Source organism: Nannobrachium achirus (genome assembly GCF_963921795.1).
Source record: "Nannobrachium achirus genome assembly, chromosome: 16".
In the NCBI taxonomy this organism is placed as follows: Eukaryota; Metazoa; Chordata; class Actinopteri; order Myctophiformes; family Myctophidae; genus Nannobrachium; species Nannobrachium achirus.
Window position 1 is genome coordinate 15,406,047 of NC_137823.1, and position 27,361 is coordinate 15,433,407.

A 27,361-nucleotide genomic window follows, 5' to 3' on the forward strand; every position below is an offset into this window, starting at 1 on the left:
AAGACGTGTCCAAACTGTACAGTACAGAGTACCAGCTGTTTTACCCCGAGTTTTTCCATGGTAAGACACGTCTCACGATGGAGGTGAACACTTGCCGAATGGAGTCTGTACGGCTGAAGATAAATGAACACATGACGTCGGTGGGAGAGGAGATATTGTGTGTTTTGGACAAACGTGCTGATGTTTGTTGTGTGAAGCTTGATGTCAGAGTGTTTGTGTTGGAGCGCCTCAGTGCGGCCGCAGAGTTCATGTGCAACCTCTTCCAGAGAGAGATAGAGACACTAGAAACTCTGCTGGAGAAACACAACAAACTGCTGGACATTGACTTTGATATGGACATCGAAACACATGCTGCAGGTACAGGCATATGTCTGTTTAAGCTGTCATATTTATGTCTAAAATGTGTTTTTGTTTTAATCTTTTGGAAATAGCAGATATACAAGCTCACAGTTGTGAAATGTATAGAAATTGGAAATAGCATACAGTTAAAGTAAAGTGCCTCAACGTTGTGCTTTAGTAGCCTACAGTACTTGAGTAAATGTACTTAATAGTTACTTTCTCGCCACTGCACAGTCAGTGATGGAAAACGTACTCAAATGTTTTACTCAAGTAGTCTAAAAGTATCAATAGGCTACTGTAATGTAGATGTACTCTGTTACAAGTAAAAGTCCAGAATTCAAAATGTACTTGAATAAAAGTATGAACATATTGGCATCAAAAAGTACTTCAAGTACCAAAAGTAAAAGTATAAAATGCTTGAAAATAGCTAGATCGGCTAGCTAGCCTGTGTATAACACAGGGCTAAAGTGGTTAATGTATGTTTTATAATATTATAATTTAAACCTGCAAAGTAACTAGTAACTAAAGTATTAAAATAAATGTAGTGGAGTAAAAGTACAATATTAGGATCCCAAGATGTAATGGAGTAGAAGTAAAAGTAGGCCAATTGAAAATTGGAAATACTCAGATAAAGTAAAAGTGCCTCAAAGTTGTACTTTCAGTACAGTAGCCTACTTGAGTAAATGTACTTAGTTACTTTCCACCACTGTACAGTACAGTATGATCTGTTACACCACCGCCCTGTGCAGGGACGTGCTGGGCCCCTGATTCAGCCCGGGAAAAAAAGAGTTGTAGAGTCCCTCATTGCACGCTATAGAGAGAGATCTCTCTATAGCGCTGCTGCTACTCAAAGATTTGCCATTTCAGATCATGACAAGTGACAAGCCAGTGGGCCAATTTCATGAGTTATATTTCGTCGTTGTCAGGTGGAAACCTTGTATGTCCAAAACCGTTTGTTTTGTATTTATCATTTGAAAAATGATTTAAACTAGTGAAAACAGCCGATCTACAAGCACACAACGCCTCGCACTGCTTGCCTGGCTGCAAGCGCCAGACTCTTCACACACTACGTTTCACTTAGTTTTGGGAAAGAGTCTGATCCTTCGGGGAGACATTCTACTTCTGGGGGGGCGGGCTAATGCCTATTGACGTCACACACACACACACACACACACACACACACACACACACACACACACACACACACACACACACACACACACACACACACGCTTAGAGCCCCCGACGGCGACGTGGCGTGACATTGCAAAGATACGTTATTTCTTATAACATATTATATGATTGCATGTTTACGTTAGTGCAAAATGGTATTAAAACGTAATGAAACGGCACTATTGTAAAGTTTATTTAAAGAATTCGAGTCGAGCGGGCGTCCGCCTGACTCCGCCATGACAGTTTTCAGGGAACAATCAGAGTCCACTAGCGACTCTCACGTGGGCAAGAGCACCAATCAGAGTCCACTAGGGACTCTCACGTGGGCAGAAGAGCTCTGAATGGAGGGGGCTGCATGGGCTGGGACCGGACCAGCCTTGGGAATCCACCAGACGCCAAACCACGTGCCCCAAGCATACAACCTTGATTGGCCCATTCAAGCCGCCCGCTCTTCGGGCGAGAAGAAATAAAATATTTAATCTCCGGGGTCAGTCCACACTACACACCACCCACCAACAGGGGGTGGTAATGTGCGGACTGATTTATCAGGCTATTGCACCACGAGGCGTTGTGAGCTTGTAGATCTGCTTTGCGAAAAAATCTACACATTTTAAATTTGGAGATACGAGGTTTTTGCCCGACAGTGACGATTTACTTTGTTGGCCGCCAAGCCCCCAAAATGGAACGATGGCAGACATTTTTTTTTTTTTTTTTCCCCTAATGGCCGGCCTGGACCAGCCGGGAATGAACCGGCCGTTCGGGAGTTGTCCCGCTTTTCCCAATGGCCAGCATGTCCCTGGCCCTGTGTTGCGTAATAACAGAGACAGCAGAAAAAACTAAAAACTAAAAAACAAACACAGCAGCCAAGCATCGTTGCCAGATTTTGCGAGAGCAATCAGCAACCAGGACTATGAAAACAAGCCAGAAAGAAACAGCCATACTAGGCCAAATGAACATGAACATTATTGGCCATTTGAAAATAGCAGATCTACAAGCTCACAACACGTCACAATGCGATGCATACTCAGGTCGAAGTTGTACTTTAGTAAATGTACTTAGTTACTTTCCACCACTGTACAGTACAGTATGGTATGTCGCACCACCGGCTTGTGTTGCGTAACAATAGAGACAGCAGGAAAAAACAAACACAGCAGCCAAGCATTGTTGCCAGATTTTGCTAGAGAAATCAGCAACCAGGACTATGAAAAACAAGCCCGAAAGAAGCAGCTATATTGGCCATTTGAAAATAGCAGATCTACAAGCTCACAACGCGTCACAATGTGATGCGTTGACATCAGGGATGTTACCGCTTTCACAACAGAACCGTGTTATAAAAATAAATGCCTCAACTCTTAGTGCTCGTCAGGGTGGGGGGTCCCCAGTTAAAATATGATTACTTTGGGGGTCGTGGCGTGAAAAGGTTGAGAACCACTGATGTAGTGTACAGTAGTTATGGGGACACTGTGGACACTGGGGCTGTCTTCTCTCTCTCCTCCGCCTCATCATTGCCCATACCCTATAGGTGGGGTTGGCGAAATGGCCTTTCTGTGTGCAGTTTGCATGTTCTCCCCATGTCTCCTAGGTAGGTACCCTCAAAAAAGAAAAAAAGAAAAAATGCAGTAATCCACGTGCTACGTCATACCAGGCTAACACCAACTTTACAGAAAAAAACAACAACAAAAAAAAAAGCCCAAAGTCGCTTACAATAAGCAGACATGACAAGTTGGCAACACTGGAAGTGACATACTGTAGACCTACATCTGTTTTCAATATGGCTTAAGATACACTCTCAGTGGTGGAAAATAACTAAGTACATATTAAATACTCAAGTGCCGTGCATGAGTAAAATGTTTCGGTACTTTTACTCAATCTCCTGTCTGTTTCTCTGTTTCTCCACTACATCTCAGAGGCAAATATTGGACTTTGTACTCCATACAATTATTCGACAGCTTTAGTTACTAGTTACTTTGCAGATGTAGAATATTATGCAAACCATGCATTGTTTAAATATAAAGCACACAATTGGTCCTCAGCTCCTCACTAATGTTTAGTGCTGTGAAATGTTACTCTCTGTAGCTCATAATTGCAAGTAACAATTTAATTGTGTTTCTGTCGTTAAACATTCAAACATCGTGCATATAATAATAATAATGCGCTGATATCGGCATTCCCAGATGTTGCGACGTAGGTCACTACTTAGTATGAAAGCTCCCAGATCCTGTCTGTCGCTCAAAATCACTCATTAATTTATCACTCGATGTCAGAAGAGTGACAAATTAATTAATTGAGTGATTTTGAGTGACGGGCAAGATCTGGAGGCTTCAATTGGGGTCCTTTTTTAACTAAAAAATAACATTGAAGGACAGACAAATAAAACACAGTACTATGCAGAAAATATCAAATAAACAGTCATAAAACACAATGCAAAATAAATGGTATTTACAATAGAAAGGTCAGGGGGAGCAAAAGGTAATCTATCTTTTACCAGTTTCGAGTAGCAGCCGCATGTAAGTCGCTTTTCAGTGCGGTTTTAAAGGAAGGTAGGATTTACACTCCTTTAAGGCCTTTGGTAGGTAGTTCCACATTTTAGCGGCATAGCAGGAGAACAAATTTGACCCTTTGTTTGAGCCGAATCCGGTTTGGATGTGATCTGTGGAACTGGAGGAGAGGAGTTAGAGTTTAAAACAAATGTTATTCTATAAAACCAACATGTTCGTGGCGCCCACTGGTCTACTGGTCCAGGCACATACCACATAGGCATTGCCACGTAGGCATGGATGCCTGACGGCAGTGCCGGTTCGATTCCCGATCCCGACCTTTGCTGCATGTCACTCCCCGTCTCTCCCCCCATTTCCTGTCAGTCTACTGTCCTATCCAATAAAGGCATAAAAGCCCAAAAACAAATCTTTAAAAAAACAAAACAACATGTTCGACCACGAGGTCTTCATCACAGCTCCCCGTCTTTAAAGTCCTTATTCATGTCACCTCAAAGACCTTATTGTTAACGTCCTTATTCATGTCACCTCAAAGACCTTATTGTTAACGTCCTTATTCATGTCACCTCAAAGACCTTATTGTTAACGTCCTTATTCATGTCACCTCAAAGACCTTATTGTTAACGTCCTTATTCATGTCACCTCAAAGACCTTATTGTTAACGTCCTTATTCATGTCACCTCACAGACCTTATTGTTAACATCCTTATTCATGTCACCTCAAAGACCTTATTGTTAACGTCCTTATTCATGTCACCTCACAGACCTTATTGTTAACATCCTTATTCATGTCACCTCAAAGACCTTATTGTTAACGTCCTTATTCATGTCACCTCAAAGTCCTTAATATTAAAGTGTCTATTGTATTCCTTCATTCCAGATCAGTGTGTGGAGTCCAGTATGCAGTTGAAGATCAGTTCTCCAGCCAGGACTGTTTCTGTTCAGGAAACTGAAGACCACCTTAAACAGGATCCTGAAGACAGCGTCAAACAGGAACCCGAAGACCACGTTATACAGGAACCTGAAGACCACGTTATACAGGAACCTGAAGACCACCCGGATCTTAGTAAGTTTCAAGCTCCTTCTCTCTTTATTTATTTGATTCTGTTCTATTGTTGTGGTAGAGCTATCACCAGGGGTGACAGTTTACTTTACAGTATGTTAAAGGAGTAGTTCACCCCCAAAATGACTTTTTTTCTATTGATTAGTCACGCCATGGAGAGTAGAGTTCAATAATATTTTTTTGGTTTTTGTCGCATTCCTAAGACAAAAATTTGATTTGAGTAAATTTACCCCCATTGATTCCGGATGGTGACCCGTTTCGAAACGGGTCACCATCCGGAATCAATGGGGGTACATTTATTGTTATCACATTTTTGTCTTAGGAATGTGACAAAAACCAAAAAATATTATTGAACTCTACTCTCCATGGCGTGACTCATAGACGGGTTATGAAAAAATGGGCCCCTGGGCACCAAAATGCAAAGGGCCCCCCCTTCTTACGACCGCGCGGCGACGCATCAATGGTGTGTGTTCTGTGTGCGCGGCGCAGCCGCGCCAGAAAAAAAAATATGATTTTTAAAGAGGAAACATTTTAAAAGGAAAAATAATTAAATATGGTGCTGACTTATTTATTTTAGATATATTATTATCTATATTTTAATAATACATTATTCATTATACTTCTTGCAAGAGTTTGGCCCCTATCAAAGAATCCCATTTGTCCCAGGCAGCCAGGTAAGGCTGGTGGTAACTAGGCCTGTCCTCTAAAGATCGACGAATCGACGCGTCGTTTTAAGCCCCCGGAATCGACGCCAATTGTTTGAGTCGAGCCGTCAAAAATATATACTTTTTTTTATCACACCAGTATACTGTGGTGCGGTATGAGAGCGCTGGCTGGACTGTGACTGTCATGTAATTCTTATTGAGTCCATACTTCCTACTACTAGACTTAAAAATAAAATCAGTTCACGTGACTTGAAAGTTGCCTTGATCATATAACAGGGAGCTCTTATTTTGAAGTTAACCGCTTGGAAAGGAAATGCGTCGACGAGTTGTTATTCTACTTGAGAGCTGGCCAAAGAAGCAGCAGAGCCAGCGCGATGCGCTTTCACTTTCACTGCCGTGGGTGTGTGGTGGTTGGACTCAGGCTGAGGAATAGCGACGGGCGAACTGTTTTCTTTTTATTATCTCGCACCAGATCGGCAACATAGCTCTTTTGATACAGCAGCGGTGCTCTGAGAAAATACAACTTGTGGAAATAATACACGACATGCTGTCAAAGAGATGCATTATTCTCTCCTCCGTTGTTCTACTCTGCTCCACAATTCACAATTACGCACGGCAAATTACGCACGGCTGGACGCAATCTTATCGTCATTAATGTCCAGTGTCCACCGCTATCATGTCTCAATATGCACGGTAGTTCATGGATCTAATTCACTTTAAAGGCTTAAAACATATTGCTGTTTTATTGTATTACGTTGACGTGGTTTAAAAGCTTAAAGCACCACTTTTCTTTCCTTTTTTTCCCCCTTTTTTGTACATAAACGATTCGTCGACGCGTCGGATTAACCCCCGCGATTCGAATCGACTTGATAAATCCTGCGTCGAGGACAGCCCTAGTGGTAACACATACTTAAAGGACCATACAGTCAAGTGTTACATGATGCTATGGTATGAATGAGGGGGCCCATTTAGATTAATAAGGGTAGATAACATAACAGTTAATATAACATCTACCCCGGTTTATACTGTAAATGGGCCCCTTCATGTTCAACATTAGAACATCTAATGTTGTTGTTGTTTTGCACTTGCTTTTTGGATCCCTCACTCTGAAAACTTATAGATAAACTGAGGAGTTACACTTACAGTAACATTTATCTTGATGGATTAGTAATATTTGGGGTTATATTATTGACATGAACGAATAAAATAGCGTCTGGCAAAAAGTCAATGTTAATAACAGGGATGCGGTCACACTGTAACGGTTTCCACTTGTATTCGTTCAGGGGTGCCAGGTAGACTCTGTCTACCAGAGAAATATTTGATTTGATACTTCTCCTTTTTTATATATTTATGAGTTCTTCCTCATCTGGAGTTTAAACCATGTGAATACCGCACAAAGGATTTATATATAAAATATAACCCTTGTTGAGAAATAAACCAACACAACACTTTGACAATTCGAGTTCAGTTCACTTCTTTAGTGATTGAAAACAGCCCAAAGCATTCAACTCATCATCATCAAGTTCATCACAATTCAAAACATAACCCAAATCAAATCATCAATGCAAAACAAACCATAAACCAACAATAAACCAACAGGAGGAGATCACTTTGCAAAACAAACAGAAGAAAAACAAAAACAAAATGTAGTCAGCTCACTCACAGAACCTTAGTTACGTACAAGTTACGTTTCAACCCGAAAACACACTGGAACGTAACACAGCATTGGCCGTGTACAATAGAATTCAATGAATGAACAACAGGTCTTTTAATAAATGAATAACTGTCCGTCCTCCGGAATGAACGCACGGCGCGCACGCACGCAAGCACGCAACGCAAGGCGAGACGAGACAATGCAAAGTCAATGTCAATGTTCCTCCACTTCACCGAGGAAGTCGGCAGGTTCACACAAGTCAAAACGAAATAAAGTTAACTCTCCCAGTTAGGATCGATTCAGACAGGCATGCATGAAGAGCTCAGATGAGTGAATTACCGTCCTGCGCAGCAGTGATGATGAACGGGATCACGGGAACAACTCCATTGGTGGCGGCGGCGTTCAAGTTCACGGCCAAGCAATGTTGTTCCTCGTTGAACAACACATCCTCCAGCGTCGCATCGGGCTGTTGTTTAATGCTCCGTGTTGGGATGCAATGGCTCCTCTTCCGCGGGGTTTAACGTCCACAACGGCCGGCCTAACGCACACTTTTTCACGGGCTAAACGAACAGCATTCACGCTGTGTGTAGAGGGACTGACTTCCTCACGTTCACAGGTCCAACGGCGCTCACATCTCAAGCTCGCGCCAGGCGCAATGACAGGGCATTTAAAGTCACCGTCACAACGGTGACTGCAGGTTGGGAAACGGACGGCTCGGGGACCATTTCGGGCCGTCACACTCCTCCCCCCCTGAAAGAAGTAAGGTCCTATCCTTACGTATCCATTAATTCATTTTCCATACCGCTTTGGGCTCCTTTTCCTTAACTGGTAACGAGAGGTCGGTACTTTAGCCACCAGCAAACTTTCCTCCTCTTCATCCGTATTCACAGACTTCTCCGCTGAGGGGAAAACAACTTTAGGTTGTGAGACTTCTGGGTCCGGGAAGCCAAGAAAAGTCTCCTCGTCGCTTTCCTCCTCCAAGATATCCAGAACTTTCCTGAGTTCCATTTCCTCCATTTCCTCTGCCGAGGGGTAACAGGCCTTAAGGCGTGAGACATGGACAACACGCATGTCTTCACCTGTGTCTTCCTTAACCGCTCGGTAGTTCAGAGGGCCTAGTTGCTCCAAAATCCTATATGGACCTTGCCATTTAGGGGCAAGTTTGGCTGCAAAGGATTTCTCCTTTTTGGAATACGGATGGGTTCGTAACCACACCCGATCACGTATCTGGAACTGAAGTTCTCGTCGCTTCCTGTCGTAGTTCCTCTTCTGTTTGACTCTGGCTTTTGTCAGGTTCTTGTCGACAAGAGCTTTCAAGTCATGAAGCTGAACTACCTGGTCGTAACAGGCAGAGTCTGGAGTAGCGTTCTGGGGTTGTAGAACCAGGTCTAAGGGTCCGCGAAGAGGACGGCTTAGGTTCAACTCTGCAGGTGTGACTCCAATGGACTCGTGCACTGCAGAATTAAGAGCAAAGCGGAACTCATGAAGATGCTGATCCCAGTGTTTGTGCTGGGTTCCTACGTAAGAGGCGATCATGGTCTTCAGAGTTCGATTCACTCTCTCAGTGAGGTTCGTTTGAGGGTGATAAGCTGTGGTCAGCTTATGCTTCAGGTTCCACCGTTGGCAGGTTTCCTTGAAGAGGTCTGAGACAAATTGAGAACCTCTGTCTGACAAGATGTACTCTGGTACTCCCCAGCGTGTCAAGATCTCCCTTGTCAAGATGTTAGAGACAGTCTTTGCTGTGGCCTGACGCAGACCAAAGAGCTCTACCCACTTAGAGTAGTAATCCACGAAGACAAGCAAGTATTCGTTCTGCTTTGAGCTCTTCGGGAATGAAGTGGCACCCCAGATGGGATAAATAAACGTTGAGAATAATAAAACTAAACATGGATCAAGGACAAGTCACTCAGCCAAACATGGAACAAAGCCAAGTCAATCAACCAATCAATCAAGTCACTCAAACAATCAATCCAACCGATCAAACAATCAATCCAAACACTCAAACAATCAATCCAACCGATCAAACAATCAATCCAAACGATCAAACAATCAATCCAACCGATCAATCAAACAATGGAGTCGACAATCAACTCATCAATGGAGCAAACATGGAAACCATTCAAAATGTAACAACCCACTCAACCTACTATAACCCATTTTATAATTCAACAAGCAACGGAGCTAACAGTGAAAACCACCCAGTCAATACTGCTGTTCTTGTTGATTCAGCATCTGATTCTGATTCTGAAAATGGAGACAATGGAGAACCGGGGCTTCAATCTGGAGAAGTTCAAATTCCTGGGTATGTGCTAGGAGGTCCAGGAGGACAGACCAGCCATTCAGTCGTTGATATGGAGCTCACTAATTTCACTGAACACTTCAATCTGCCAAACGTTTGGGAAGAATCACCCAACGAGGAGATTAAAAACGCTATGGACACCCTGACTCAAAATGTGCAACGTGAAATAACTATTGCTATGGACAAACAGTTTGATTACCACAGAACGCAACTCACATCTGCCGTTCAGTGGCGCTTGCAAAATCACCACAAGGAGCTTCTCAAGGAAGTAAATACAACAATTGCTCCTTTGATTAATGCAGTAGTCCACCTACAAGAAGAACACAACCACCAAGAGCTTCTCGAGGAAGTAAATGCAACAATTACTCCTTTGATGGATGCAGTAGCGCACTTACAGGTGGAGCTCTCACAATGCAGCAAACTGTTAAAGGACATGTCTGTCGACATGACCACTCTCAAGCAAAAGTCACAGCAAACAGTTTCTGTGGTGACCACCTCGGCACCGCCCTCTGGAAAACAGGCCTTGTTCTCCAAAAACCCCAAACCAGTTCCGACCACGCCCTCTCGGATGCACTCCACTATGCATCCTGGTCCTCAAACCCAGGACCTTCTTAGTCCATCACCTACCACTTCTGTCATTCCTTCTGGCTTTGATGCTCATGCGTCTGCACACACAGAGGTGTGTAGACGGCCACTTAAACTGCCCATTAAGTTGGAGTTTCCTACTTTTGGGAAAATGGATGACACTCCTGATCCCCTCCTTTACCTTGAGAGGTGTCGCGACTTCCTTGCCCTCAATCCTCTTGCGGATGATGAACTGCTTGCCACATTACGAAATGTGCTTCATGGAACCGCTAGAGATTGGTGGAATGTGGTACGCTTCAACACTCACTCTTGGCCTGACTTTGAACGCAAGTTTTCTTCTGCTTTCTTGTCTGAGGACTATACTGACGAGTTGGCCGACAGAGTCAGAAACAGAGTTCAAGGTGAGAAGGAAAGTATCCGAGACTTTGCTTACAGCTACTACTCGCTGTGTAAACGCTGGAGACCGGAAATACAGGAGGATGAGGTCATCAAGTTGATTCTCAAAAATATCAATCCTCTGCTTGCCAGCCAACTCAGAGAGCGAGCAACTACTGTTGATGCACTTGTTCGGCTGGGGCAGCAGTTTGAAAAAGACAGAGAATTGCAACAACAATACGAACAGCGCACCAAACCCTCAAACAAGCAGCCAAACAAACAACCCAACCAAACTAACCAAACTCAATCCTCTCAGTCCGAGTCTGCATCCAATGTTGGACTATTCTGTTGGAGATGTAACAAGAAGGGACATTCCCCAGAGGCTTGTTACTCTCTGCTACCCAACCACCCCAGAAACCAAAAATCCTCAAATAAAACACAATCATCTAATCCTAACTCTCAGCACCCACCTACACTAAGTTCTTTGACTCAGCCTGAAAGACCCAGAGAAAATGCTTATCTCCATCCTTCTATAATTCCACCTCATCGACCAATACCACGTCAGCTGGTGTTACCTCTGTCTGTAGGAAAGTGGACAGGAAAGGCCATCCTGGACACTGGATCGTCCTACACTCTACTCAATGAGCAATTGTGGAAGGAAGTGAAGGGCAAAAACCAGAAACTTCACCCTTGGGTTGAAGGTCCTTTGTATCTGGCTGATGGTGAAGCCAAGCAACCTCTTGGATGGAGTGAGGTTGAACTGCGACTGAATAATCAGACTTATGGGATTCCTTCAGTCATTCTACCTCCCCAAACTCTTGCTTTCCCTGCTGTGTTGGGACTTGATTTCATGTACCTCAGTGGTATCCAGATGGATGTCACACACAACTGTTACTGGTTCCCTCACAACCCGGGGAAAAAGTATTCATTCTTGTCAGAAGGGGCAAAACTTGAAGATTGGCGGCCCACTGTCGCATTCTTTTCTGCTGTTGCTCCGTTCCTGCCCAGCCAGGACAAACTAGTTGATCTACTTGAACTTTCAGTAAAGAGAGCTCAGCTGGAACAGTCCGAAGAGTGCAAACTGTTGGATCAGCTGCGCAGGAATTCTGATGTGTGTACATCACTGCTGGGACGCACAGGGCTTTTGAAGCACAAAATCCACATCACCCAAGATATGCCCATCAAGCAAAAACCATATCGGTTGTCACCAGCTAAGTACCGCATCCAACATGAACTTCTGCAGGATATGCTGGCCAAAGATATCATTGAACGGTCCATGTCGCCCTGGGCTTCTCCTGTTGTCCTCATCCCCAAGAAGACAGGAGACTACAGGTACTGCGTGGACTACAGGAAGTTGAACAGTGTTACCCCGAACGATGCTTACCCTCTGCCTACCATCAACGAGATCTTGGATTCCTTGTCTGGCTCAGTCATCTTCACCACTCTTGACCTCAATAGTGGGTACTGGCAGGTTGAAATGGATCAACCTAGCCGTGACATGACTGCCTTCGTTTGTGCAGAAGGCCTGTTCCAGTTCAAAGTTATGCCTTTCGGGCTGAAGAACGCGCCAGCTACCTTCCAAAGACTTATGGAGACGGCATTGGGGGAGCTGAAGGGGAAAAGCTGTTTCGTTTATCTCGATGATATAATCATTTACTCTCAAACCAGAGAGCAACACTTCAAAGACCTCCAGGAGGTATTGGACAAACTGAGGGAAGCTGGCTTAACTGTCAACATGAAAAAGAGCAACTTCTGTCAGACTTCGCTGAAGTTCCTTGGACACATTGTGTCTGCCACAGGAATCGAAGTGGACCCTGGAAAGATCAGAGCAGTCCAGGACTTACCTGTACCAACCAATCTCAAGGCTCTGCAACGATTTTTAGGTATGGCCGGATGGTACCACCGGTACGTGCCAAATTTCTCGCAAGTAGCCGACCCTCTGAATGCTCTGAAGCGGAAAGGGGTGAAGTTTAAATGGACAGCGGAATGTCAGGCTGCCTTTGACACCCTTAAACACCACCTTGTCACCCCACCAATACTGGGACACCCGAACTTTGATTTACCCTTTGTGGTATACACAGATGCCAGCGATGTGGGACTAGGAGCAGTACTTGCTCAACGGACTGGACTTGGTACTGAAGAAGTGTTGGCGTTTGCCAGTAGAACACTCAACCGAGCTGAACGCAACTATTCAACAACAGAGCAGGAATGTCTTGCTGTTGTGTGGGCTCTTGAAAAGTGGCGATACTATCTTGAAGGCCGGTTCTTCACTGTCGTCACTGACCATTCCTCCCTTGTGTGGGTGTTCAAAACGCACAACCCCAGTACCAGACTCATTAGGTGGGCACTTCGTTTACAAGAATTCACCTTTGCAGTGGAATACAGGAAGGGGAAATACAACACAGTCCCTGACGCTCTATCCCGAGCTCCGGTAGACTATGTCCACCCTGGATCTCCACCTACTTGTGCTACAGTACTGTCTTGTCAACGAGACTCGCCCAAGGAGGACTTTCCTATCTCAGACGAGACCGTCTGGAAAGCCCAGCAGGAAGATCCAGAAATCCAAGCAATCTACCAGAAAATCCTGGAAGATGGAGAACAGGTCCTCAACTCTACCACAAAGTTGACTATCATCGAAGACAAAGTCTACCGTGTGTTGGAGTTACCCCACAGAACCCTCTACCAAGTGTACATCCCACAAGCTTTCCGTTTATCACTCTTACAACACTTCCATGAACACCCAATAGCAGGTCATCTGGGCAGATTCAAAACGTACAAACGTCTGCAAGCCTTGCTCTACTGGCCAAACCTCAGCTTGGATGTCAAGACCTACACCAAAAACTGTCGGGTTTGTCAAGTGTACAAGCCTGAAGGCAGGAAGACTGCTGGCATGTTGCAGCAGACCATTGTCTCCCAACCTTGGGAAATGCTAGGAGTGGATATAATGGGTCCATTCCCGAAGAGCTCAAAGCAGAACGAATACTTGCTTGTCTTCGTGGATTACTACTCTAAGTGGGTAGAGCTCTTTGGTCTGCGTCAGGCCACAGCAAAGACTGTCTCTAACATCTTGACAAGGGAGATCTTGACACGCTGGGGAGTACCAGAGTACATCTTGTCAGACAGAGGTTCTCAATTTGTCTCAGACCTCTTCAAGGAAACCTGCCAACGGTGGAACCTGAAGCATAAGCTGACCACAGCTTATCACCCTCAAACGAACCTCACTGAGAGAGTGAATCGAACTCTGAAGACCATGATCGCCTCTTACGTAGGAACCCAGCACAAACACTGGGATCAGCATCTTCATGAGTTCCGCTTTGCTCTTAATTCTGCAGTGCACGAGTCCATTGGAGTCACACCTGCAGAGTTGAACCTAAGCCGTCCTCTTCGCGGACCCTTAGACCTGGTTCTACAACCCCAGAACGCTACTCCAGACTCTGCCTGTTACGACCAGGTAGTTCAGCTTCATGACTTGAAAGCTCTTGTCGACAAGAACCTGACAAAAGCCAGAGTCAAACAGAAGAGGAACTACGACAGGAAGCGACGAGAACTTCAGTTCCAGATACGTGATCGGGTGTGGTTACGAACCCATCCGTATTCCAAAAAGGAGAAATCCTTTGCAGCCAAACTTGCCCCTAAATGGCAAGGTCCATATAGGATTTTGGAGCAACTAGGCCCTCTGAACTACCGAGCGGTTAAGGAAGACACAGGTGAAGACATGCGTGTTGTCCATGTCTCACGCCTTAAGGCCTGTTACCCCTCGGCAGAGGAAATGGAGGAAATGGAACTCAGGAAAGTTCTGGATATCTTGGAGGAGGAAAGCGACGAGGAGACTTTTCTTGGCTTCCCGGACCCAGAAGTCTCACAACCTAAAGTTGTTTTCCCCTCAGCGGAGAAGTCTGTGAATACGGATGAAGAGGAGGAAAGTTTGCTGGTGGCTAAAGTACCGACCTCTCGTTACCAGTTAAGGAAAAGGAGCCCAAAGCGGTATGGAAAATGAATTAATGGATACGTAAGGATAGGACCTTACTTCTTTCAGGGGGGGAGGAGTGTGACGGCCCGAAATGGTCCCCGAGCCGTCCGTTTCCCAACCTGCAGTCACCGTTGTGACGGTGACTTTAAATGCCCTGTCATTGCGCCTGGCGCGAGCTTGAGATGTGAGCGCCGTTGGACCTGTGAACGTGAGGAAGTCAGTCCCTCTACACACAGCGTGAATGCTGTTCGTTTAGCCCGTGAAAAAGTGTGCGTTAGGCCGGCCGTTGTGGACGTTAAACCCCGCGGAAGAGGAGCCATTGCATCCCAACACGGAGCATTAAACAACAGCCCGATGCGACGCTGGAGGATGTGTTGTTCAACGAGGAACAACATTGCTTGGCCGTGAACTTGAACGCCGCCGCCACCAATGGAGTTGTTCCCGTGATCCCGTTCATCATCACTGCTGCGCAGGACGGTAATTCACTCATCTGAGCTCTTCATGCATGCCTGTCTGAATCGATCCTAACTGGGAGAGTTAACTTTATTTCGTTTTGACTTGTGTGAACCTGCCGACTTCCTCGGTGAAGTGGAGGAACATTGACATTGACTTTGCATTGTCTCGTCTCGCCTTGCGTTGCGTGCTTGCGTGCGTGCGCGCCGTGCGTTCATTCCGGAGGACGGACAGTTATTCATTTATTAAAAGACCTGTTGTTCATTCATTGAATTCTATTGTACACGGCCAATGCTGTGTTACGTTCCAGTGTGTTTTCGGGTTGAAACGTAACTTGTACGTAACTAAGGTTCTGTGAGTGAGCTGACTACATTTTGTTTTTGTTTTTCTTCTGTTTGTTTTGCAAAGTGATCTCCTCCTGTTGGTTTATTGTTGGTTTATGGTTTGTTTTGCATTGATGATTTGATTTGGGTTATGTTTTGAATTGTGATGAACTTGATGATGATGAGTTGAATGCTTTGGGCTGTTTTCAATCACTAAAGAAGTGAACTGAACTCGAATTGTCAAAGTGTTGTGTTGGTTTATTTCTCAACAAGGGTTATATTTTATATATAAATCCTTTGTGCGGTATTCACATGGTTTAAACTCCAGATGAGGAAGAACTCATAAATATATAAAAAAGGAGAAGTATCAAATCAAATATTTCTCTGGTAGACAGAGTCTACCTGGCACCCCTGAACGAATACAAGTGGAAACCGTTACAGTGTGACCGCATCCCTGTTATTAACATTGACTTTTTGCCAGACGCTATTTTATTCGTTCATGTCAATAATATAACCCCAAATATTACTAATCCATCAAGATAAATGTTACTGTAAGTGTAACTCCTCAGTTTATCTATAAGTTTTCAGAGTGAGGGATCCAAAAAGCAAGTGCAAAACAACAACAACATTAGATGTTCTAATGTTGAACATGAAGGGGCCCATTTACAGTATAAACCGGGGTAGATGTTATATTAACTGTTATGTTATCTACCCTTATTAATCTAAATGGGCCCCCTCATTCATACCATAGCATCATGTAACACTTGACTGTATGGTCCTTTAAGTATGTGTTACCACTAGGGCTGTCCTCGACGCAGGATTTATCAAGTCGATTCGAATCGCGGGGGTTAATCCGACGCGTCGACGAATCGTTTATGTACAAAAAAGGGGGAAAAAAAGGAAAGAAAAGTGGTGCTTTAAGCTTTTAAACCACGTCAACGTAATACAATAAAACAGCAATATGTTTTAAGCCTTTAAAGTGAATTAGATCCATGAACTACCGTGCATATTGAGACATGATAGCGGTGGACACTGGACATTAATGACGATAAGATTGCGTCCAGCCGTGCGTAATTTGCCGTGCGTAATTGTGAATTGTGGAGCAGAGTAGAACAACGGAGGAGAGAATAATGCATCTCTTTGACAGCATGTCGTGTATTATTTCCACAAGTTGTATTTTCTCAGAGCACCGCTGCTGTATCAAAAGAGCTATGTTGCCGATCTGGTGCGAGATAATAAAAAGAAAACAGTTCGCCCGTCGCTATTCCTCAGCCTGAGTCCAACCACCACACACCCACGGCAGTGAAAGTGAAAGCGCATCGCGCTGGCTCTGCTGCTTCTTTGGCCAGCTCTCAAGTAGAATAACAACTCGTCGACGCATTTCCTTTCCAAGCGGTTAACTTCAAAATAAGAGCTCCCTGTTATATGATCAAGGCAACTTTCAAGTCACGTGAACTGATTTTATTTTTAAGTCTAGTAGTAGGAAGTATGGACTCAATAAGAATTACATGACAGTCACAGTCCAGCCAGCGCTCTCATACCGCACCACAGTATACTGGTGTGATAAAAAAAAGTATATATTTTTGACGGCTCGACTCAAACAATTGGCGTCGATTCCGGGGGCTTAAAACGACGCGTCGATTCGTCGATCTTTAGAGGACAGGCCTAGTTACCACCAGCCTTACCTGGCTGCCTGGGACAAATGGGATTCTTTGATAGGGGCCAAACTCTTGCAAGAAGTATAATGAATATATAGTGGCAGAAAAGTGGCATTTTCCGTTACAGAAAAGTGGCATCCCATCTGGGGTGCCACTTTTCTGTAACGGTTTCCACTTGTATTCGTTCAGGGGTGCCAGGTAGACTCTGTCTACCAGAGAAATATTTGATTTGATACTTCTCCTTTTTTATATATTTATGAGTTCTTCCTCATCTGGAGTTTAAACCATGTGAATACCGCACAAAGGATTTATATATAAAATATAACCCTTGTTGAGAAATAAACCAACACAACACTTTGACAATTCGAGTTCAGTTCACTTCTTTAGTGATTGAAAACAGCCCAAAGCATTCAACTCATCATCATCAAGTTCATCACAATTCAAAACATAACCCAAATCAAATCATCAATGCAAAACAAACCATAAACCAACAATAAACCAACAGGAGGAGATCACTTTGCAAAACAAACAGAAGAAAAACAAAAACAAAATGTAGTCAGCTCACTCACAGAACCTTAGTTACGTACAAGTTACGTTTCAACCCGAAAACACACTGGAACGTAACACAGCATTGGCCGTGTACAATAGAATTCAATGAATGAACAACAGGTCTTTTAATAAATGAATAACTGTCCGTCCTCCGGAATGAACGCACGGCGCGCACGCACGCAAGCACGCAACGCAAGGCGAGACGAGACAATGCAAAGTCAATGTCAATGTTCCTCCACTTCACCGAGGAAGTCGGCAGGTTCACACAAGTCAAAACGAAATAAAGTTAACTCTCCCAGTTAGGATCGATTCAGACAGGCATGCATGAAGAGCTCAGATGAGTGAATTACCGTCCTGCGCAGCAGTGATGATGAACGGGATCACGGGAACAACTCCATTGGTGGCGGCGGCGTTCAAGTTCACGGCCAAGCAATGTTGTTCCTCGTTGAACAACACATCCTCCAGCGTCGCATCGGGCTGTTGTTTAATGCTCCGTGTTGGGATGCAATGGCTCCTCTTCCGCGGGGTTTAACGTCCACAACGGCCGGCCTAACGCACACTTTTTCACGGGCTAAACGAACAGCATTCACGCTGTGTGTAGAGGGACTGACTTCCTCACGTTCACAGGTCCAACGGCGCTCACATCTCAAGCTCGCGCCAGGCGCAATGACAGGGCATTTAAAGTCACCGTCACAACGGTGACTGCAGGTTGGGAAACGGACGGCTCGGGGACCATTTCGGGCCGTCACAACACGGTGGCTCAAGCTCAGGGGCCCCCCTAGCTCATGGGCCCCTGGGCCTGGGCCCATTGTGCCCGTTGGGTAATCCATCCCTGCCGTGACTAATCAATAGAAAAAAAGTCATTTTGGGGGATTATTATGGGCATAAAACGTACCTTAATTAGTAAAGCCAAGCTGGGCCTTGGCGAGTTAGGGCCTGGGTTTGATGCCTGGGGATCTCCAGAAATGGGCATCATCTGGGAATGCCAATACTGTATAAGGAAATTGTATTTATTTGATCCTTTATTAATATATATTCATACATATATGGACTTAATATTAACGTTTTCAGGGAAGGTAGTGTGTAAATCAGAGTAACGCAGGCTCTTGGGCCATTTAGGGCCTGGGATTGATGACATCAGAAATCTCTATATGGGCATAAAACAGATTTTGTTTCTGGGAATGCCCATACAGTATATGGACTTTTTATTCTTTATTAATAACAATATGTATCCATATGCATACAATATATGTTATGCCCATACATGGAGATCCCTATCTGAACCAGCCACACAGATATGGGCCATGGCTTGGCCATCTGGCCAGTGATATATATCGATGATATCAGGGATCTTCATATATGGGCATAATAGGGATTCTGGGGAATACCCATAGAGTATAAGGACTTTTACATAGGTGATGTCACCTGTGATGTCACAGTGACAAGGGAACCAACCAATAGACCGTAAAAATGTGTACTTACTTACTGACTGACTGACTGACTGACTGACTGTTGCATGCTTACAGTAGCCTAAACTGTCAATAGCTCTGCTCATATTCAGGACCATGGGCAGAGTGCAGCGTAGGACCCCAAAATAATTAGCAAATCACATATTTTTATAATAGTTTAATAACTAGACAGTTTGTAAAAAGTGTCCTCTCCAGACCATGAATGCAGCTTTTACTATGGTGAAAGAAATGCAAATGCCCCTTTTCCGTGCCGTACCTGAAGGCAGCATTCAAGAGAATTGCCTTGTCCAAACTCTCCTGAACTTGAATGCAGCATCTTATGTTGAAAGAATTGCCCTCTCTGTGCGTGCGTGCGTTTCTGTGTTTGTCATTTATTTTCTGTCGCTGTTGGCAGTCATGGCTGCCAGTTCCCACCTGATGTCATGTGGGAGTTCAGACTGCTCCAGACCATAATGAATAACTGATAGCTTGCATAATGTCTCCAGGCTGGGCTTTAAGTCTAGGATGTACAGGTCAGCAGAAATGGGTTTGGTTTCTCCATGGATGATGATGATGATACAATCTCCCACCATGCAACAGCACATCCCATACATCCTACAAGGGTCTTTCCCCTTGGGCTCAACCTGCTTCCAGGTTCCTGGACTGAATTTCCACACATCATTGAATCGCTTGTTCACATTCCAGCCACCAAATATGTACAGCTCTCCATTGTAAGCAAAGGCTGAATGGCACCAGCGTCTATCTGGAAGAAGCTGTCCAGAAGGTGTGCTCAGCCAGCAGTTGGTCTCTGTGTCAAACACTCTGATGCTGCAGATCCCACCGGCCCCAAATACGAACATATTTTCCCGATGATGGTGGCAGAGTGATCGACTGGAGCAGTTGGTCGAGTGCCTCTGGTGTTAATTAAAGACCAGACCATTATGTTGGTGTCCAACTTGTACATGTCATTAGTACATCCAATCGACACAGATACAGAGATCTCCATATATGGGCATAACATGGACGCAGACTGATATCTCCATATATGGGCATAAATGGACACAGGCAAACAGATGGTCAAACGGATCCTATGACAACAAGTATAATGGGGTTTGCATTAAAGGGTGGGGCATTCATTCCCTATTTACATTGTTCCTGAGTTGGCCAGGTCGGCCGAGCTTCTAGTGTTTATAATTGTGAAAAATATCCCCCATATGTACATTAGAGCATGATTTATGATTTATGGCTTTACAACCTTACAAAAGCATGTTTTTTTAAACATTACATTTTTCCCTGATTAGGACTTTTTTGGCAAGTAGAAATTAATTCGGGCCTTACAGGGCTAAAGGAGTTCGCTATAAATGTTCAGTAATGCCTTTGTCATTATCCACAAAGACAACTTTTACAGCGCTGGCTCTCTTTCCCCTGGAGAAGGGAAAGAGAGCCAGCGCTGGGGGAGAAGGGAAAATACCCGAACTCCAAGCACACAACGCGCGTTGGAAGCTTGGGGGTCGGCTATTTACGGTACTTGATACCACTCTAAACTTAAGCATAAAAAAGGCAATACTGGAGATGTGGCGTACGGCATGGATTTCTACACAGCGAGGGCAATTCTTTCAGCATAAGATGGTGCATTCAAGTTAGTTTGGACAAGGCAATTCTCTTGAATGCTGCCTTCATGTACGGCATAAGAGGACATTTGCATTTCACCATAGTAAAAAACTGCATCCATGGTCGGGAGAGGACACTTTTTGCAGACGGATAAAAGGGCAGGGACTCAAGCCCCTTTGATGTCTATGTGCACACACACACATCCCCGTGCATTCTATTGCCTTGGAATGCACAGGGCTCTCTACCTGTGTAACCATGGCCGCTGCCCCCTGTGACGACTGCATTGAGCAGGCATCATAACCATTGATCAGACATCACCCATGAATACCGTGATTACTTTTAGGCGTAGCAAATACATATTAGTTATTATGATGATGATCGGCTTGGCTCTTGTTCTTTTTTTATTTTTTTCCCTTTAGCAGCATCATGCCATGTGTCAATTACAAGCCTCCATTCCGACATGTCTCCTTTCAGACATCTAACACTATCCCTAACCCTAAACCTAACCTCTATGGAAGTGTTGCCACTCCGACAATAAGAAGTCACTGTCGGAATGGAGAGATTTTGGAAAACTATTTTGGCGACCCCATCACCTGTGCATTTTGTTTTGTTGTAAAACAATATCCAAGCAAAAAATACAAAGCTGAAACAGTGTTACATTTACAATGAAAGTGTGTTAGTAAATCGGAATGGTTGCCAGAGTTCTTCCGAAAAGCTGTCGGTAGTGCCTAAAAGGCTGGTATCGGCAAGTATTATGCCAGTCTGATACAACATGATGTTTAAGTATAACGTAATATAACAATGTTTAACTCATAACTAGCACCGCACACATGACACTGGGTATGATTTATTTTCTTCTTTTTTACATAAACATGCGATGAAGTGGATAGCTATTCATGAAACAGTGCATGAAACAAACAAACAAAAAAGTAAAGTTCAAGGCTTTAATAGTCTGTCATTGTATCGTTTTTCTTAGACTTCCTGAACCTCCCCGTGTGTAAAGAGGAGGATTCCACTGAACAACAGGAGAGGAGCTCCAGTCTGGTCCAGGAGGAACCACAACCTCCACAGATTAAAGAGGAACAGGAGGAGCTACTTGAAAGACCAGAAGAGACTGGTGGGTCAACGTTGACATTACCAGCACTAAAAAATGAGGATCTTCTTCTTCCGTGTATCATCCTCAAATGTCCAACTCAGTTTTGTGTAGCCACACCCTTGTCTCTGGACCCACAGAGTGTGGTTGGTGATGATGAAAACAGAGAGACAGAGGCTGCGGCCAGCACCTCGACTGAACACATGAAAACACAAGCTAATGTAGAGGACTGTGATGATGAGGATGATGAAGATGGTGATGATGATGATGAAGAAGAAGAAAATAGTGAGACAGAACCTGTAGCCAGCACCTCAACTGAACACATGCAAACACAAGCTGATGTAGATGACTGTGATGATGATTATGATGATGAAGAAGAAGAAGAAGTAGAAGAAGAAGAAGAAGAAAACAGTGAGACAGAGCCAGTCGCCAGCATCTCAACTGAACACATGAAAACACAAGCTGATGTAGAGGACTGTGATGATGATGATGACGATGATGATGATGAAGAAGATGGAGAAGAAAATAGTGAGACAGAGCCAGTAGCCAGCACCTCAACTAAACACATGAAAACACAAGCTGATGCAGAGGACTGTGATGATGATGATGAAGAAGAAGATGATGATGATGATGATGAAAACAGAGAGACAGAGCCAGTAGCCAGCACCTCAACTAAACACATGAAAACACAAGCTGATGCAGAGGACTGTGATGATGATGATGATGATGATGATGATGATGATGATGATGATGAAAACAGTGAGACAGAGCCAGTAGCCAGCACCTCAACTGAACACATGAAAACACAAGCTGATGTAGAGGACCGTGGAACATCACAACCAACCAGTGATGAGCAGCACCCCTCTTCACACCGTTCTGAATCTGACGTCACTGAAGACAGCGATGAGTGGGAGAGGTCCAAGGAAGACGGGTCAGCTCTAAACACATCACACACTAAACAGAATGTGGGAGGCCAGCGCCAGCCGTCCCAGGACCTGAAACCATCGAAGCAAACTCGCTCCAAGAGGAGGAGGAGTCACACAGAGGAGAAAGGTTTTGGTTGTACAGAGTGTGGACGAATGTTTAAACGGAAGGACACGCTGAAGAATCACATGCTGATTCACACCGGGGAAAAAAGCTTCAGTTGTACGGAGTGTGGAAAAATGTTCAGTCAAAAGGCACATCTGAAGGGTCACATGATGACGCACACGGGGGAAACACCTTTTAGTTGTACAGAATGTGGCCAAACGTTTACGTCAAAGCAGCAGCTGAAGAGACACACGCTGGTTCATACAGGGGAAAAGCCGTTCCCCTGTACCGTTTGCGGCAGGAGCTTTGCCGAAAGGGGGTCTCTAACGAAACACACGAGGATCCACACGGGCGAAAAGCCGTACGTTTGTTCGGTTTGTGGTAAACGCTTCACCGAAACGGGTAAACTAAAACCACACATGAGGACGCATACGGGGGAACGGCCCTATGTCTGTATGGTGTGTGGTACGGGATTTGCCATTAAGGGTACTCTGAGAACACACATGAGGACGCATACAGGGGAAAAGCCCCTTGCTTGTACGGTCTGTGGGAAAGGCTGTCTTAACACGAGCGATCTAAAATCACACATGAGGTTGCACACGGGGGAAAAGCCCTATACTTGTAAAGTGTGCGATCAGCGGTTTAGACAGAGCGGCGGTCTAAAAAGACACATGAGAACGCATACCGGCGAAAAGCCCTTTGTGTGTATAGTTTGTGGCAAAGACTTCGGTTCGATGAGTAATCTAAAAGCACACATGAAGTCTCACACCGGCGAAAAGCCCTATTCTTGTACGGTCTGTGGTAAAAGCTTTTCTGAATTCAGCACACTGAGAATACACAAGATGACTCATACCGGCAAAAAGCCCTATTCTTGTACGGTTTGTGGGAAAGGTTGTCATAACAGATCCGTTCTAAAGAACCACATGAGAACTCATACAGGAGAAAAGCCCTTTACCTGTGATGTTTGTGAACAAAGTTTTAGTGTACGGAATCATCTAACAAACCACATGCGTACTCATACGGATGTAAAGATATTTACTTGTTCAGTTTGTGGGTTAAGCTGTCTTAACAGCGGTCATCTAAAAACACACATGAGAACTCATACGGGAGAAAAGCCCTTCAATTGTGAAGTTTGTGAACGAAGTTTTAGTGTAAACAGTACTCTAAAAAGACACATGATGACTCATACAGGGGAAAGGCCGCTTTCTTGTGAGTTTTGTGAACAACGTTTTTGTGATAAAAGTGCTCTAAAAAAACACATGCTTACTCATACGGCCGAAAAGCCGTTTACGTGTACAGTTTGTGGATTAGGCTGTCTTAACACAAGCGATCTAAACAAACACACAAGGACCCATACACAGGAAAAGCCCTTCAATTGTAAAGTTTGTAGACAAGGTTTTAGTGTAAGCAGTGCTCTAAAAAGACACATGATGGCTCATACAGGGGAGAAGCCCTTTTCTTGTTCAGTTTGTGGGTTAGGCTGTCTTAACTCTAGTCATCTAAAATCACACATGAGAACCCATACAGGGGAACAGCCCTTTACTTGCGAAGTTTGTGAACAAAGTTTTAGTCAAAACTATAGTCTAAAAAGACACATGAAGATTCATACAGAAGAAAATCCCCTTTAAGGCTCGGACACACTGTAGAATAAGTGGTTGGTGATTATTGGATCATTAGAGTATTTCACACTATACGAGTGTCTTTCTTGAAATCGGCTGTCATAATATCGTTGTGGTTTTCACACTGTGAGATTGATCACCGACAAGGGATCACACACTGCCAGATATTTCACCAAGATGCGATCTAGACCCGAGACATAATAGCCAACGTTTGTTTTTATTACAACGTCCAACAGAAACGTGAAAGGCTCCCCGTGGCCCTGATTTGTGCGTGCAGCGAGGCAGGACGCAAATGATTTTCATTCTGTCTTTCTCCGTGCACACACACACACACACACACACAGAGAGAGAGAGAAACGCTCGTTAAGGGATCGCTGAGTGCTATTATTGTGGCCAGATCTTCTTGCGTTGCCTTTCACACACAACGAGCAAACCCCTCACGTTGCCTTTCACACACAATGAGCAAAACCTCTGCGAGCAAAGTCCGATCTTGCGGCAGATGGGCAGTTTTGTTGGTGAGCGCCAAAAATGGTCAGCAACGGCATAATCGGCGCAAAATGTTGTGCAGTGTGTACGAGCCCTTATTCAAAGCCATAGCCTAAAAAGACACCTGAGGAGGGGAGACTTTAGTTGAAGTTAGTCTAATCCAGGAGATGACAATGACAGGGCATACAGTAGATACTAAAACAGAGGAATCAGATAGTTTGACTATATAAATACCGGTAGATCAAAACATGGAATTTTAAGGATGTGTTCAAAGTAAGAGCTAAAGGAGGCCAGTACAATTCTGTGATATAGGGGAACTCCACAGCACAGAACCACATCGCAGAATTCCTTATTGAGCCAAAGTCTGAAAGTCTGTTTAGGCTCTCAAACATGGTGTTGGGATGTGTCTCATACTGTCCTATTTGCAATACTGGGGGAATAATTTACAAAACATCATTAAGTGTGCTAACGACCCTACAACAAATGGGAAGTAGGTATGATAAACAATGTGGGTTATCTTATCAGGAACATACAAACTCATTATATTCGCTGTCAGAATTGCTAAACGTTGCTGACATTGTGGATTACTAAACAGCACAAATAATGTTCAAAGCTAATAATACGTTACTACCAGGTAGGTAACATACAGAAATAGTTTGGAGAACAGGGGAGACATTATAATCTGAGGGGGACATTGAAATGTAATTCTAAAGTACACTAAGTGTACTATATTCTGCTGTGAGACTATGGCATGTTTTCACGGTGCAGTTAAAAAGATGTGCAAACGTGAAGCGGTTTAAAAATGAAGCACTAATAAATACATGATATCCTTGACGTACGGAGGGATTAAGAAGGTGCTGGATATCACTAGGTGCTGTTATGTTATTCTTCCAGGTTTATTTTTTTCTTTTGTATTGCATGTCTATTAGAGCCCTGCACGGGCCTAAAATGTGGGCCCGGGCCCGGCCCTGGCCCGTGGACTTCAGGCCCGGCCCGTGGCCCGTTTGGTGCCGCTATTTAAAGCCCGAGCCCGGCCCGAAGCCCGTCGCCTTATTATTAATTAATTATTTGTGTGCGTGGCTTTCACTGCTGTGTGCTGCAGCTGCACTCTCAAGGGGAGTCCATACTGTCACAGACCACCGAAATTTGCGTCGGAAAGGTCCAGTTCAACTACAAAATGACATCTCTTGCAACTTCTGAAAAGGATTACTCATAATTTGAGTTCGGAAAGCTGCACGCACGTCAGAAAGTCGAAACTTCCCGACGAAAACTATGGTCGGAGAGGACGGAGACTGAGAGACGTATGTACAGCCCTCTATACTATAGCTGTGCTCGTCTTGCGCTCTGATTAAAAGAAAGAAGTCAACACAACAGCACAGCAAGTAATTACACACACACATCACAACGCAAGAAATCTTCCTCCACCCACCGTTTGTTATGTTACTGTATATCTTCACTGCAATTAGATATTGATATTATTGTCGGCTTGACGCCCGTGGTTTCGCCATCTCGTAAAATACAGAGTATCGTCCAGTACTAAAGAGTAAAGACGCACGCACGCATCCCGTAACTGATACGGGACTCGGGAGGTCGGGGAATCATTACAGGGCGATTTATTTGAGAAATGACGTGAAATGGGTGAAACTACAGTAGTGCTCCTAATGGTCTAGTCTCGCTGTGTATGTACACGCAGAGTCGCAGAATAGACTTGTGTGAGTGTGTGAGAAGAAAAGCCGTCGCCCTCGGCTCGTTGCGGCTCTCCATTGGCTAATGTACTCATGTCACGACCAATCTGAGCCGTGTTGCTATAGATACGGATAGAGCCCATAGCCTAGAAGGCTATTAGCCTAGAAGGCTATGGGAGGCAGGCAGGCAGCACTCACTCACACACACACACACACACACACACCTCACTCCATTCTAAGCGCACACAGTAGAGATGCAATTTATGGCTCTTTGAAGTGAGCCAGAGCCATGGCTCTGGCTCACTTAAAAGAGCCATTCAAAAGACTGGCTCATTTGGATCTTTTGGCTCATTGCATATTTATATATTTTCGTTGAAACATGAATCCACAAGGTGGCACGGTCTGGCACCACATTCCTCTGCTGACCAGTTGAGATCACAATTTTGAATATACCCTTTTTATAAAACGTGTGTGTAAATTAAGCTACCTTGACTAATGTTATGCATGCAACACCTTAAAAAAACCAAGCAGGCAACAATGAACTCGCTCCTCCCTAGCGGCGTATATAGCCAGGATTTACCAACTGGCAACCAAATCGGCTATTTTAAAATAGCAAACATTTAAATATTTGCAGGGACATAATACAGTCATTTGTCATGGAAGTGGACTTCTCAAGCAATATGGAGACGTTTTAATTATAGAAATCGCTTAATAATTGTCTAAGCTATGATCAAATCAAACTGTAGTGTCTTAATTTGCTTCCTAGATAGCTCCACATTGCCGCGCCGCA

General features: G+C 44.3%; 1 protein-coding gene across 1 annotated transcript; it reads left to right on the forward strand.

Annotated features, from left to right (window-relative positions):
* Positions 1–64: 64 nt before the first annotated feature.
* On the forward strand, positions 65–27,361 carry LOC308301377 (uncharacterized protein). The gene is made up of 3 exons (XM_080745345.1): positions 65–357; positions 4,887–5,072; positions 21,636–27,361. Exons 1-3 carry the CDS (start codon positions 78–80, stop codon positions 24,407–24,409), a joined length of 3,240 nt encoding a protein of 1,079 aa, XP_080601471.1. The 5' UTR covers positions 65–77; the 3' UTR covers positions 24,410–27,361.